Here is a 15,545-nt window from a genome sequence, read left to right on the forward strand (position 1 = left end):
GTTCTAATTGGTACAATTTGTATTTGGTGACCGCAGCCCAAGATAGAGTGCATCTGTACACACCTAACATCTGTGTGCGTGATCTAGCTTGTGTATAAAATGAACGGAACTCAGAATTTCACTAAGTTTTCCTGTTTTAAAAAAAATAATAATTTAGCAGAAATTTTGACAGATTCCAGTGTGAAAAGTGTAAACGTTCCTTCTACAAGGTCTCCAGTCCTTTAAGCTTAGGCCAGAGGCGAATTTGATTACCCACGAGGCTCGGTGGACGCAAGCGGGGTTCGAGGCGCCGAAACAAGCGGCGTCATGGAGGGAGATCAGCTTTGGAACTCGATCTGGTATGAATTCAATTCTGTCCCATTTTGAAGTTTTACTTTTGATTGATTTCCGAGCAGGTTTGCAGTTTCTTTGGTTTTGCCTCAACTATTTGATGTCACAGTCACACAGGTGACACACTGACACACTGTTTATATTTATTAAACCTTCTATGAAGAACATACAAAAAAAAACAAAAGACTTTCAGAACCTCAATTTTTATACTGCAATAAATAAAGCACCATGTTCAATGTGCAGTCACCTGGAGCGGACAAGTTCCACTGGATCCATCGTCTGTGTCTGCTTGGCGACTCTTCTTAGTAATCACGGTAGAGGAGGCTGTTTTGCAGGTGCCTGTTGGATGTTGGATATAATTGGGTCCATAAAATAAAATAAAATCTGCCCATTTCTTTCCATCCCGGCTCTCTTCTCGACACTTCCAAACGATTTTTGTTGTGGAATTACTTGGAGACATTGCGGGTTTCCCAACATGTGCTTCGGGGTTTGTTTGTTTTTCTTCTAAGCAGCCATGGAGAATAGAAGAGAGGGGAATTACGAAGGCCGATAAAAATCTAAATATGTACGGTACACTTTGAGCGCATCAGCCCAGCTTAGCTATGAAACCGTTCTGGAGACTTGACGATGTCTCTGATTCATGTGCACAGAATGTGCTGGCTGGTGTGACATAGCGATAAGTTTAACCCAACAGAATTAAACAAACAGGAAAATTCGTTGTGATTTTGTGTTAGAGGGTGAATGGATGAGTTTGATTGGTTTGCAGCATTAGCCTGCCAGGTTATTTTGACAACGTTATTGATTTGTTTAAAGTAAACCTGACAATACCGCTTATTCAACTGTTTTTATGACAAAATATTACTGACCATAATTTATGTTTTACTTGTTCCTTACAGTTTTGTTTTTTTTATGCTAACCCAACTCCATCTGCACACTCTGCGAGTAGATCTGGTTTATTTTATTTTTTTAAATGCAAGCAAATAAATAAAGAATGAGACATTAAACACTCTGGTGGCAAAAACCACCAACAAACTTTATTACAGACCGCAAGAGCTGTTTTAGCATGACACATCAATTATCAACATCAGAATATATATATATATATATGTATATATGGCTCTGAGTTCAAGGTACATAAATCACTCAACAAAATATATACCCTGCTTAGACAAATGGTAGAAAGTGCACAAATAAAGTTGGTTCTGGTCAGTTGCATCACATGACAGAACAACTTGTTAAGAAAGAAAAATGCAGAATTAAAGCTTACATTCACAAACCTCTGCCATGTGAGGACCAATTTATGGGTATGAAATAATTATTTCTACTAGTAATGGCCCCATGCACCATGTCAAAAGAAAGTGACATGCTTGCCAAAACACCCATACGCATTTAAATAAAAAATAAAAAAATCCAAACTCATATAGAAACATATTTGGCACCATATTTTAGCATAGAACATAAAATAAATCTTGCAGTGTAACACTTTTAGCATATAGAGGTAATATTAGAGTTTGGCACGGTACAAGCACACTCAAAGTTTAAAAAGTTAATGTAAATCGGACTTTTTACATCCTTAAGACTTTATTAAAAAGGTTTTAAAGTTGTGAACAAAAACTCGGTGTATTTCATAACAAATTCGAACAGCTAAATGGTTCTCCTGGCTAGCTAGGAGCTAGCTAGCAAGTTCCACGAACAACAAGTGACTAAAGAGTCTCATATATTGATGAAATTGTGTGTTTCGTGGTCAGAAAAGCACCACATTTCCTTAGAAGGTTCAAAACTGGTCGCGACTCATCAGCTCCAAAAATGACTAATGTAAACAAACGGCAACAAATAAGTGTGACCTGTTTAAACCCTTTTAGCTAAAAGTTCAAAGCTGGATAAAGGATGTAATCATATATTGCACTCTACAAATCCTCACTCCACAAAAAGGTTGTCCTGGCCTGTTCAAACCATCAAAGAAAAAAAAAAAAGTTGCTCTATAGATATAGAATTAATAAGGTATTGAGTAATACTATGTTTATTATAACATCTTGTGTATATTAACATCAATATTTAGATTATTTCAACATTATGATATGAAAGGTACATATTTATACATTACTGTGAATATAGGCCTCTGCCTGTGTGGAGCAGTGCCGAATATAACATAATAACTATTCTATGTTCACGTATCCTCATCCAAACAAATACAAATAAAGGTTTCCGCGCGCGGCTCACGGAGTCAACCGGCTTAAAGTTCCATAGCAAAAATGAATTGAAGCCTCCCATGCACAGAGAGGTTTCAATACAGGTCAAAACTGGTTTCCAAACAGGCCAGCATGAACCTTAACACCTCAGCATGCGAAACACACGACAACAGCGACCTCTAGTGGAAGAATCGAGGGGGGGAGAGAATAAAATGATAGCGTAAGCAGGTATAACGTCGAATGTGCGTTACCGCAAAAAAAGGGGAAAGCGCCGTTAAGATTTATCGGCGTAAAACATCAAATCGGCAGTAAATATCGTCAGAGACGGCCTCGAGACCTACAACAACGCTTTACAATCTCTTGCAGTTTATTTGCACTGACATAAAAGTTTCACGTCGGCATTCTGTCTCAGAGCAGCAGAAACGCGTACGGTATGCACTGGAAACTATGAGCACAGACGAACGATCCCGTGAATCTGCGTTCACCTCAGTCCGTGGTGGGGCACAGTACTATGTGTTGAGTTGTGAGCGAGTGAGCAAATCCTGCAGGAGAACTCCATGCAAGCGTTATGCCTCAGGCTTGACAGGCAAGCTGCCCTGACTCCATGGTAACTCCGCTGTATCTTCCACAGATGTACCAAACCACCGAACCCTAAACAGCAACAAACACGCAACATGTAAAAAAAACAGAAAAAACAACAACAAAAAAAACATAGCCTGGCTCCGAAGGCATGCAGGCAATGTCCACCATCACGAATAGCTAAATCACCAATGGGTTTTAATGACTAACTTTCGCGAAGCTAGGTTGAGAAAAAGGAGTCGTTCGTTTGAAAAAATAATAAATAAATAAATCTCCGGCGGAATGCAGTTTGCTGAGAAAAACCAAGAGAAACGCTAAGAAGCCGGTTATTTTATTTGTAACGTAACTCCACGTTTTGTCTATGTAAATTCACTGAACACAAGCAAGCTCACGATATCCATGATGACCTTTGAGAAGAAGAAGCCCTACCTCTATGGCACGCCAGATTTATCCGAATAACCACACAAACTATTAGTAATCTACAATCCTGTTCTAAGACAATCTTTCACAAGCTGAAAGCCAACAAGTTGAGAAGATTAAAAATATTCATCCTTGTCACGCCACTGCAACGTGCCTCCCTCTTCCAACGCCGTGGATTACCGAGCCACGCTGCTGCTCAACCAGGAATCCTAAAAAGAAAGGATGTTCGCCCTATTGAGGAAGATGTTGAAAGAAAACAAGTGTACATCAATGACGATGGCTCTCGCACAGATACCACCTGGTATGACAATGCCAGCGCCGTCTGGACTGAGCTGCGGCATGCGGCCGCAAGCACACCCTTCTCCTGCGAGGGACGGTACCGTGGCCCTCATAGAGCCACAACGGGGCCACAGCTGGCCAAAAAAAACAGAAGCCTTGATTGGTCAGGGAGCTGCCTGGTCACCATAACCGTCGACACGGAGACGCCTAGAGGCCGGTGAGGTCCACGATTGCTTTGATGAATATTGTGTCGTCGCGAATGTACGAGTTCTTTCCGTCCAGCTTGGAGAGTGGGCAGAAGAGCGGGCAGCCGCTGGCAATGTTCATCTCGCTCACGGGCCTTTGAAAGGAAGAAGAAGTGACGTCGGGTCGAAAGGCGTCGATGATGTGCTCCCTGTTGCTCTGGTCCAGTAGCATCAGTGTTACCTGGGTGTTAAACATTTGTGAGAGATCCACTTTGAAACGGTCAAGTCAACTTACAGTAGCTAAAGCTGTCGTCACAGTAGCTGTGTTTCCATTACGAACGTGTGCAAAACTTTGTCGATATTCTGCTAAAAACAGCACGATTTTGTAATTCCGGTGTTTCCATGAGATGAGGAATGAAATTAAAATCACACTCGAATACGTTTTTCATTCAATATGGCTTTAAAAAAAAAGACGTCAGCAACGATATTTCTGCCACTATGCTAGCGCTCATCATCATAAGTCATCATAGAAGACGTTGGACTCTTATTGAGGCGCTGAAGCAACAAGCCCTTTATACTGGGCTACGGATGTTGCATTTTTGGGAGATTAGTCACCAGTTTTACAGAAGAGCCACAGTTTTAACACTTTCAAATGACAAACAAAAATGTTGATGAACTCTGTGATGCTGTGAGAGCTCTGGTCCACGGAGGCAAGTGCCAACAAAACCCATGTTGCTGTTGGATACAAACTGGAGTAATGCAAAAGAAATGTTTCCATTGAAGTCTTGTGAAATATACAAATGTCAATATAACTGAAAAACCACCTAACCTAACTTTTTTTTTACCAAAAACATCGTTTCAAAATTGGTGTGTTTCCATTAAGCAAATGTATTATTGTAATTCCAACTTGTGCAATTTTATGGTCAATGGAAACGCAGATACTGCCCCCAACTTGCCATGAATAATGGCCTAATAAAGATATTACACGCCTAAATGTAAGGAAATGATGGGAATTTCTGTCACATGTTTTACGTTTTTGCGTTGTGTTGATGCGTTCCTGTTGCATGTTGGATGTGAACATGTCAGGGCAGAAAGTGTGACTTTTGCCATCACGTCTGCATCTTGTTTTACGCATGTCTATGTTTTAATTTTTAAAGATCTACTGATTGGGAATTACATTCAGCTCTCTATAAGTCACTAGATAATAATCAGCTGAATTAATCAAACAAGTAGGAGAGGCTGTCAGTTTCACTTTCAGCTTCAGACACATTTCTTCAGCAGTGAAGCATGCTGAAGGACAAGATTAAGAAATGTGTCATTGGGTCGTTGCTGCAATATTTGAGGCACAAATGCATACATTTGGCATACATGTGCACCAAATTTGCCTGTAATGAATGAATATCCTTTATTGTACTTTATTTATCCACAAGGGGGAAATTGCTATTTCAGTACAGACCCTAATAATTAATTTTATATTAACTGTCGTCCTTACACCTCATGAATTGTATTTATTACTATCCTAATGCAGGATTTTGGGGCGTCAGTTACTAGGGGGTCTAAAATTTTAGGGTTTTGTGTATTTTAACTAAATTTTAACCGATACTTTTTTAAAATATCATTTGAATCTTGTCCTAATGAGGACACTGCGTGTAAGTCTGTGAGTTTTTATTATTTTATTGTTTTTAATATTTTAAAGGATTGAGCACCTGGTCACCTTTAATCATATTATATTTATATGTATTGTGTGATTGTGCAAAATGTCTTGTTTTGAAGAAATCTCACCCACTTTACTTTAACTAAATGTACCTAATGGCATAAATAAAATAATTGATTGATCAATAGTAAATATGCATAGTAAAATGCATAAAAATGTGCCTCCATAAAAATTGCCCAAAGTAAATTAGATGAATTATCATTTTTATTTATGCTTTTGGTTTTTAAGTGCATCTGGGTGTGGTCTTATTAGATCACCAGGTCACCATAACAACCATTAGACACTACCTAAATCTATGTTGTTATGTACATAATCCATTTATTTCAGATTAAGATGTCCACAGGGACCTTTAAGTAAAAACAGACTGAGGAATATTTAAAAGCCATTTGCACGCTAACGATGCCTCTTCATGTGTTTTACCTTCTGGTTGAACGGCCATTTGAGCAGAGCGTCGTTCAGTCCCCTCATCACCACAAAGAACAGGGACAGGTGGCTGCCACGCCCCGTCCCGTCCCCATTCAGGTAGATCCTCAGGCACATCTTATAGCCGTACTTGCTAGTATAGAAAGCTGGAGAAGGAAAAGGCACATTCAGCAGGATGTCTTCCAGGAGACTGGCTTTTGTTTTGGGCTTCAAACTCAAGGTTAGAAAGAAATATTGTTACCTGGTGAGAACATGGCAGGAGCCCGACCTGCAATGGCATCTTGTCGTTTTTTGGCAAAGTCTGAGATCCTCCAGATGAAGACGCCATCAAACGTGGTGGCGGACATTTCCCTCAGTCGGCCCTCCATCTCCACCACCGTGAGGTCCTTCAGTCCGACAGTCCTCTCCAGCTGTCGCACCTAGAAGGTACATGCATGTATTGGTATTACCTCAAACATGCTTATAGAGGGCGAAGTAAGGCAGCAAAGTTTTAAGGGGCAACATTTTTCATGATAGGGCTATGCTGAATTAAAAACAAACATTACATTTAACATTATTTCGTGTCAGCTCTGCTAAAGTGAATAAACCTAAGAAAACTGTGGTTTGCTCACGTTATTAACATTGACATATTTGTAAAATATAACACAGGAACCTCTTAGGATACTGAACTGAATAATAAAAGGTGAAAAAAGAAATGAATAAATGTGTGATATTCTTAATTTTCCACCAATAGAGAGAAGTACAGTCTGTTGCTGATCTTGAAGGAATGTTAAAACTTGACTCGTGACAGACCTTAAAATCAACCGTGCGTATCGGTGTCATGTTTTTTTCCCCCATCTTGTTACAATTTTCCTGTTTTCCCCTCCGCTTCGTAGCACGTCAGTAAATTGACGCAGCTCTGCCATGCAGCTTGGCTGAATAAGCGCTATTAAAGATCATAACTCGAGGAGCTTGTGGAGTGTTTATATTTAAAATCAGAGCCACATAAAATACATTTTACATCCCAGACTGGACTGTTTGGACCGTTTATCATCCCCGTATAGCTCCGCCATCTTTATTCCTGGCTCCGCGTAAGGATGGCCAGCGGCGCCCTCTGCTGGATGGCGGCCAAATTACAACACTGGAAAAACGGGTCTGTGCAGACATTATTAGTTAATTGATTAGAACTAAATGTAATCTAAAAAAACACAAATTGTTTGCACTCCTACTCTATAGCATATTAATAGCTGCCTGAGCTTTGCAGCATACTTTGACAGGAATAATTCACCACTGGTGAGACGTCTTCAACTCCTGAAACGACGGTCGACTCGAGGAAACCAAAACTCACCAGCAGTCCGAAGTCATACCTTATTACTAAGAGCTTCGATCTTGTCTTGGTCCAGTTTATGCTGCCGGTTGCTGGCCTCCATGGTTGTGGCAAATCTCTCCACCTCCCTGTTAAGAACGCACACCACATTTTCAAACGTCCCCGCCTTGACCTCGAGTTCCGTGCATCTGCGGCCAAGCTCGGCCACCTTTGTCTTCTCGCTGTGGAGCTGGAGCTCCAGCGCTGCGCCCACCGAGCTGGGCAGGGGTGTGAACGAGGTAGACACGGAGAGCGTTGGAGGAAGAGTGGGAGGTGGAGGAAGAGGAGCTGATGGGGCCGGGCCGGCACTGCAGGTGGAGGAAGAAGAGGAGGAAGCGGCAGCTCCCTGCACGGGAGGCCCAGAAGAGGTGGTGCTGAGCTGGGAGACTCTGGCCTCGAGTTCTCTGAGGGATTGTTGGAGTTCTAACAGTTTGTGTCCGGCTACTTCCAGTCCCTGGGGCTGCAGGCCCTCCATGCTCACCTTCATACCCATAATGTAGTGCAGGAGCAGGTTAAGGTGCTCGTAGGCGTAAGCGCGTTCGTGGTCATGAATCTTCTCTTTCTCCACCTAAACAAGAAATAAGCAAGAAAATTCCGTAGGTGAAATAAACGTATAGAGGATATTAAAGATATTGTATTATCTTTAATACAATAAACTATATTTAGCTATGAGTTAATCAACCTGACACCTGTGGACAAGATGATTGGACTACTACACGATTCGTTTAAATTTGAAAAAATGTTAACTTTCACCATGTTTGGACAGTATAATATTAGACGGATGATCTGTGAAGAGATTAATTTCCTTAATCTCTTCACAGATTAAGAATTATGCTACAACTTAACATCAACATCCTGATATTGATCAGACAGCTGAGCAAGACTGTCAGGTACAGAGACAGACCTTATTTGACTTTTAGCTGTATACAAGTCTAGGCAAACAAAGATCATATGGAGTTCTACAAGGCTCTGTTCTCAGTTCTCTTTTATTCAGCATCTACACGATCCCCATAGCTGAGATTATGGAGTACTTCAACATCTATATCTATATTGATGCCATACAACTTTATTGTCCTGTGCCACCCCTTAACCTTAGGCCAGTCAGTCAGTCGCTGATCGGACGATACCACTTTTCGGACTTTAGAACTATATTATTCTAGCATTCGTGCTGTCTTTGTTTAGACAGACAGGAAGACAGTCACAGTGCTATGTTTTGCCCAAACTGAGAAAAAACAAAAAGAAAATAACCAAATCTGGCCTTTGTAGTATGTCCCACTGGGAGCTACCTCCTCCGTTTTAATGTCGTTGTGTTTTGTAATTTGTAGTTGTGCTTAGTGAATTATTGAAGTGTTTTGCACTTCAGGGCCACCGTATCTCCGACCTTGGCCCATCAGCTGTATTTATACCGACATTGAAACCCACACAGGCAGAGGACTCTGTTTATTCATTGGAACTGATTGCCGCGGATCATATTTAGGGGTATCAGAGTAAGGAACACACAAACCTCCAATAAAATACTATGTCGTCTGTTTTTGTAACATGCCAAAATTGAAAGTTTTACTGGATTTCCAAACTTTGTTCAAATAGGTGCACAAGTCTCACCATTAAACCCAGAGAAGTGATGAATATTCAGGCTACTTACAGACATGTCACATCCAACGACATGAAATCGACATGGAGTTCGGAATTTAGTGCAGAGTTTAATATGGTCCACATACTGAAATAAAACACAAAGACAAAGTCGACTGACTCGGACAATCCAAAACAGATAAGATATATTGTATATTTTTATTTAAACAAATTACAAATAGTTTAAGAGATAAAAAATACTTTTACTGTCTGAAATTATTGCTTTCTCCACCTTTCCTATTAGATTTCTTCAAACGCTCTTTAAAAAAATTTTAAATGTCAAAAATGTTCACCATATACTAACATTTCCAGATTGGCTTACAGACTGGGTCAATAAATGGATGAAAGAATGAATGGACTGATGGCTGCTTTAGTTAATAGAATAGGGAATAAAATGTATTTTTGCTTTAGTTTCTAGTGCAAATATATTAGTACAGTAGTAATAAGATAAAACTAATGTACAGGTAACTTTTCAGCAAGAAATAGGAGCTTGTTTTAAGTCAATAATTCAGTGATATTGATGAAAAAGTACTTGTTCCATTGGCAGATTATGTCACTTATAACATGGGAAATATGATTAGTTGTAAGTGAAATAATCTCCCAATGGAACACGTTTTTTTCCCCATCAATATTAAGAAATTATTGACTTAAAATAAGCTCCTATTTCTTGTTGAAAAGGTACTTGTAAATGAGTTTTGTCTTATTTCATGTGTACTAATATATTTGTACAAAAAACTAGAACAAAACTTGGTAAGACTGTGTTTTTCCAGTGTATTCATACGTGTATTTTTCTGTTTTATGCGTTTTTCTAGATGAATTTAAATGTCAGTACATTGATAGTTATTAAGATACTATCGTATTTTACAAAAGTACCTTCTCTCTGGGTATTTTCTTCTTGGCACAACCTTCACAGATCATCGGATACTTGGGGCAGATTTCGTCATGAGCCTAAAAAAAGCAACAATACTTTCAATGAAGCAACACTTTTAGCTCCCGCGCCCTCCCAACAATTTAAAGCAGCAATCTCTAACCTTGATGTTTTTGAAGTGAAATGGCTCCTTGCAGTACTTGCAGTTGAGCGTCCTCTCCGGGCACTCCCGCTCGTTGTGGCGCTCCTGTTCGTTGAAGCGGATTCGTTCTTTGCAGGAGGGGCAGGGGATGATCATGAACTCACACTTCCCCTCGTGATTCAGCTGCGGGGAGAGAGGAGATGGTGCTGAAGGGAATCCAAAGCGGCAGATCGGCGACGCCCTCGGCTGTGCAAATACACGAAGGGAGCTGCGCAAACACTGCCGCTACTTTAAAGGTTTCCGTTTTAATCACTCCGCAACAGTCCAAACAAGTCATTTAGCGGAAGATTAAGCTCCCACATTAACCTGCGAGCATAAAAGGCAAGTTCATGGAAATTCCCCAAATAAACACTGCTGTTTACAGCATAAACACAGGGTGTGCTTATTAATCTCAGCAGGAAGGAGGGGGGTCCGCACAGTAAGGGTGTGGTACAGTCTCTTGACAGACCAGGTTATGAGCAACACCGGAAAAATATATTAAAAATGCACATATAAAGTTGAAACCACGCAATATTTAAAGACACACTAACTTTTTTCCTCAATATTCTGACATTAACTCATACTAAACTTTTAATGTTCTAGGTCTGCTAGAAAATTGGTTTATGTTAGCTTAAAGGTAGGATAAGGAAAGTGAAATTGTTTTTCTTTCTTCAAGTTCAGAAATTTCAAGAACAGAAAGTATTTTGTGGAATTTCCTTCAAACTTAGAGACTTGCATCAAAAGCTTTTCACTGTAGTATGCTGGGATTTTTGGCCTTTTGCTTCAGACAAAACTGGTGTGACTGCCTCAGGCTAGAAATACAAAGAACTGTGCTACATCTTTTTTTTTTTTAAAAGCTAATATCGCACACACATGAAAGGTTTTCATCCACATGAATCTGCACAAATTCACCACTGAGCGTTGTTTTAAACATGCCAAACCCATAGGGGGCAGTGTAAAACCTGCGTCAGCCAATCACATCACTTCAAAACAACCACAACTTCCTGTTAGGAATTAAGCATGGTGCCAGGATAGATAGATTGAACTACATTTAAGTAACATATTAGAATGTAAAGTATTAAAAAACAAGACCATGTCGTCTTCCCATGTATACACACAGAAATATGGAGTTTTTTCAAATTGCCACTTTGGTCAAAGTTTTTCTAAATAATCATTTTGGGTGATATTAAACAGAGTTTTCGTGTGGACGAAAAGCCAAAACATATAAGAATTTATTTGTTTTCCCAGATATCTGGCTACTTCTCGACTAGGCCTACATCTTGTGAACGAACCTATCAGAAGCTTAAAAACAACAACATATTTTCTTAAAGACACAGTAAGCAGACTTTTAAATATATGTAAAAAAATAAATAAAAATAAAAACTCTAAATCTGTGCAGGTTTATACTACACAAATATATAACTTCTATCTTTATTTTCAATATTCTGGCTTATTTTTAATTTGTGCATTTTTGTGCTTTTAGGTGCTTATAAATTTACACTGCATTGATGCCCTGCAATGTCTCTTTTGAGGGATGATTCAATTGAATATTTACATTGAACGTTTGTCAGAATTACAATAAAACAAGCAAAGAAAAGAGGAGGAACAAACCTCATACTCTTTAATAGTTCCTTCCCAAGTACAGTCCTCATTGATACAAACCGCAGACAGGCTTTCAACTTCCCTTCGAACAGCATTGTCAGGAAACGCCTGGAAATTTTTTTTTTTTTTTTTAAAGACACAGGATGGACAATAAATGTGATTCTTTTACAGGACTAAAATAATAAAATAAACATGGTTAATTCGGCTGAGTATTAGGAAAACAAAAATAGACAAATTAAGCCAACATTGAAACAAGTCAGCTGTTCTTAAAGTAGTCTCAACACGGCGTGATACTCACACATCCCTGCTTCAAAACTGATGTCGGCTCCTCAAAAAGATCTTCTTTAATGCAAGCGTTGCATTTCTGGGGTCCATTACTGCAATGGATCCAAATGAAACAAAAATCAGTTTATATCTTGTTCTCTGAATACATGAATCACCAGGCGCTCACCGAGGAGGGTACAAACAGAAAATCTATACCTTCTATGCTCCCTTCTTCCACTCGAAACATGTTTATTACAACATGTTTTCAGTTGTAATAAATCGAAATGTTGCGATTTATTACAACTTTTTCAGCTTAAGCTAGCAGTTACATTAATTATAATTACAGAGCACATTCAGAGCCGGCCCTACATATTTAGGGGACCTTTGTTTCAGTCTCATATAAATCACTTCCGATTACTTCTTAAATAAGGAGAAGAAAACAAGTTACATTTTCTGACTTCCTCATTAGGTCTGGAATCACGTTTAATGACGAGCTTTTAAATACAGACCAGGTGAAGTCGAGTAATTGTTTGTTGTTACAAGCAGCGCTGGAAAATTGGCATTTATATGCCAATAAAATAAGGAATTTGACACTTTGGGAGTTGATTTAAAAAATCTCGATAACTGCACATAAAAACACAAAGTTTTAATATTGTTGTTCTATTTAAAAAGTCGACCGCGCGTGGTTGCCCCCTGCTGGTCGGGGTGCTCTCGGCACAGCTGAGACTGACACCGGCAGCGCAGAGTTTTAAGAACCTACGATTTCAAAATAATCCATTAAAATTTTGTTATTACGATGCCAAAGAAATTGCTGGAGTGAATTTAAATGGTGCCAGAATTTGAATTGCACTCAGCCCAGTAAAGCGTCACCGACAGTCAGGAGGCTGAAAGAAGGCCACTACACTTTTATCTTGGAAAAATGTGATGTCAGATGTTTAGATATCAGCAAGGATGTTTTTTTTTATTATTCTTTAAAATTACATACATAGGAATTGCTTTTATTTTGTAGGAATTTAAGTTCTCAGCTTCATTGTGAAAAAAGGTCTTGTTTCTGTTTATTCTTGCCTAAAACAAAGCTTATGAGACAAAATATTTTCAGATGATTACCCTGAGCAATTACAAAAATGGAAAAGCAAGAAAAGGAAACCTGGAATTATTCTCATTTGTTGCAGCCTTTAGTCCACTATGGATCATAGTCATAAAACAAACCAACGACTTAGTTTTGTGTCTCAATGAAACGCAGTTCCAGAATCAACATTATTGCTTTCTGTCTTTGGGGCTCCACTGCATCCTGGTGGTAAATATCCGGCTCCGTGTCGACTGGTGCCTTTGTAGATGTGAGATGAAATCTAAATGTATCCTAAGATCATTTTGAAGCATAGCGTTGTTGATTTTGTTTATAAAAACGCACAAGCTCAGCACGACAACAAAGACCAGTCGCACGGTTCCCGTTTTCCCGGTCTCAGCCAATCAGATTCTGACCTCACAGTCCTGTTGAAGCAGTAGGAGCAGAAGCGATGTCCACACTGGGCTTGAAATGGCCGCCTAAGGATGTTGTGGCAGCAGTTGCACAGGTGCTTGTCCTCCAGCTTGTTGCCCAGGATCTTCTTGGGAAAGCCGGGTTTATTGCTCTCCATGGACGACGGAGGGGACGGCTCCTGTGTGGCCATGGCGTCTGTTTACACGTCACACCTGAGTAGAGACGACAAAGGTCAAGAAAGAAAAACTAGAGTTTGGATTATGCCCTGACTTTGTTTTTTGTTGTTGTTCTCACAATTCTGACTTTAATCCCAGAAGTAGGATTCTATTTTTTTCCTCCAGTGGCTTTAATCCTGTGTGGTCACAAATTAAGAGCAAAGGGAGCGTCAACAAAGTGGTAGCTTAGTGATGGTCACACTTAGATTTTATTTTTATATTTCATCTGTACAAAATGAATATCACCTCATGTGCGGACAACATTTTGAAATCATTTATCAGGATCACATTTTTGCAGATTACAAAAAGGTGACATTGTAACAGGGGTTGTGAACACTTTTTAGAGCCACGGTAATTGGCATCTGGTGGTTGTTATGGAGACCTGTTGAGCCCAAGTGTGCTGATATGATTATTAATATTTATTATGCTTTATTAAATGTAAGCACTGTAAATAGTAGGTATATATATTTATTGTATTTATTAGCGGTGTGTGGATCCCAGATATTCTAGTGAATAAAAAGTTTGTATGATTTCAATATTAGTCAGCTGAAAATGTAATTTGATTTACATATCTTATCTTTGTTTACAGAAATGTGTAGTTCAATGGTCCTGACTTTATTATGTAAGGTAATACAATTCTAGTTTTCACTTTTCTTTTCTTTTTTTTTGGAATAACAATAAAGGGCTCCATCCTAATAAAAAAACAATGATTTAAAAAAAAAAATCCTGAAAGACATTCAACAAAAATGAGTTAATATTCACAGAAGGGTCAGAAACTTAGAAAATATAGTTTATGCTTTCCTTAGATCTGTAGAAATATTGTAAGATTACTTTTAAATGCTCAGTGAAACAAATAAGTTTGTTATTTTCTTCTAGGACAAACAAAGGCAACAGTAATTAGACTCAGGGATGGTAACAATCCGCAGATGAGCCTGTGGATGTGTTTCCATTGTGTGTGTAAAACCTTCCCATGATTTACAGTAGTAAGGGGTGGTGTGTATTGGCGTGTGTGTGTGTGTGTGTGTGTGACAGAGCATCACAGGCCAGCTGAGAGGCCCACACCCTTTGTTTACATTTCCACTCTGCATCCACGGCTCCTTCCACTTCACCAGGAACAGACTGCTGGGGATCTTCCTCGTTTTCCCTCGCAGTCTGCCCAGAAACGATGCGGCCAGGCTGCACATCCATTGTCTCTCTTCCCCTCTCTTCTTGCTTCTCCTTCCTTGTCGCTGTTGCTAAGCTATCATCAGCATCCTTTAGTGAGTGGTACCCTCAGCACGCGGCCACGCCCCTTTGAAATGTGAAGCGTTTTGCCGTCTGTAACAAACTGCTCAGCCTTTTAAAAGCCGCCTCTTTGTGAACGCCGCGGCAAGCAGTGTAAGTTCGCACTTACCAGCGGTTTTAGTCTAAACTGTCATCCCGCGCGCAGGCTGTGAAATCCCCTTCCCGGCTCGCGGACTCCCGCTCGTGCGCTCTGCCGTTATTATATGTGGTGTCGCAGCCGGCTCGAGGTGTTTTCTTCACTGTTAGCCACATAATACAGATGTGGTCCCCCAACGCGATGGCTGTTATTGTCCAATATCGCCATTGCACTTTCAGACTGGGCGTTACGTCATGCGGTGGGCTGGACGTGGGTTGACAGGCAGACCAGCTGGGAAGGCGACCCGCTCATTGGCTGGGAACCGGGAGAGGAGGCGGACCGGCCGAGGCAGAGGAGCCTGTAAACAGCCGCGTCCCTGCCTTCGTTCAAAAGCGTCACACACGGTTGTGTTTTTAATAGCCCCAATGTTCGCACCTGTCTTTTTTTAATGCCGTTTTAATACACACAGGTGCTTCTTTGAC

The 15,545-nt window shown here is 40.0% G+C and overlaps 1 protein-coding gene across 2 annotated transcripts; it reads right to left on the reverse strand.

Annotated features, from left to right (window-relative positions):
* Window positions 1-1,332: 1,332 nt before the first annotated feature.
* Window positions 1,333-15,339, reverse strand: LOC114149230 (TNF receptor-associated factor 2-like). Of its 2 annotated transcripts, none has more exons than XM_028024888.1 (11): window positions 15,097-15,339; window positions 13,491-13,700; window positions 12,043-12,121; window positions 11,754-11,852; window positions 10,125-10,286; window positions 9,967-10,041; window positions 9,107-9,181; window positions 7,466-8,032; window positions 6,361-6,538; window positions 6,117-6,265; window positions 1,333-4,223 (listed from the first exon to the last, which is right to left on the reverse strand). In XM_028024888.1, exons 2-11 carry the CDS (start codon window positions 13,676-13,678, stop codon window positions 4,005-4,007), a joined length of 1,791 nt encoding a protein of 596 aa, XP_027880689.1. In that variant the 5' UTR covers window positions 13,679-13,700; window positions 15,097-15,339; the 3' UTR covers window positions 1,333-4,004. The 2 variants fall into 2 exon arrangements, with proteins under 2 accessions (XP_027880689.1, XP_027880690.1); XM_028024889.1 differs by lacking the exon at window positions 15,097-15,339 and adding an exon at window positions 14,777-15,072.
* Between the last annotated feature and the right edge of the window lie 206 nt (window positions 15,340-15,545).

The sequence above is a fragment of the Xiphophorus couchianus genome, chromosome 8 (genome assembly GCF_001444195.1).
Source record: "Xiphophorus couchianus chromosome 8, X_couchianus-1.0, whole genome shotgun sequence".
Lineage (NCBI taxonomy): Eukaryota > Metazoa > Chordata > Actinopteri > Cyprinodontiformes > Poeciliidae > Xiphophorus > Xiphophorus couchianus.

Excerpts from the sequence above, each read along its gene's own strand:
- LOC114149230 (XM_028024888.1), bottom strand. The coding sequence starts at position 13,678 with ATGGCCACACAGGAGCCGTCCCCTCCGTCGTCCATGGAGAGCAATAAA. Across the intron at positions 12,122-13,490 it reads TGCTTCAACAGGACTGTGAG|TAATGGACCCCAGAAATGCA; the intron begins GTCAGAATCTGA and ends GATCCATTGCAG. Across the intron at positions 11,853-12,042 it reads CAGTTTTGAAGCAGGGATGT|GCGTTTCCTGACAATGCTGT; the intron begins GTGAGTATCACG and ends AAAAATTTCCAG.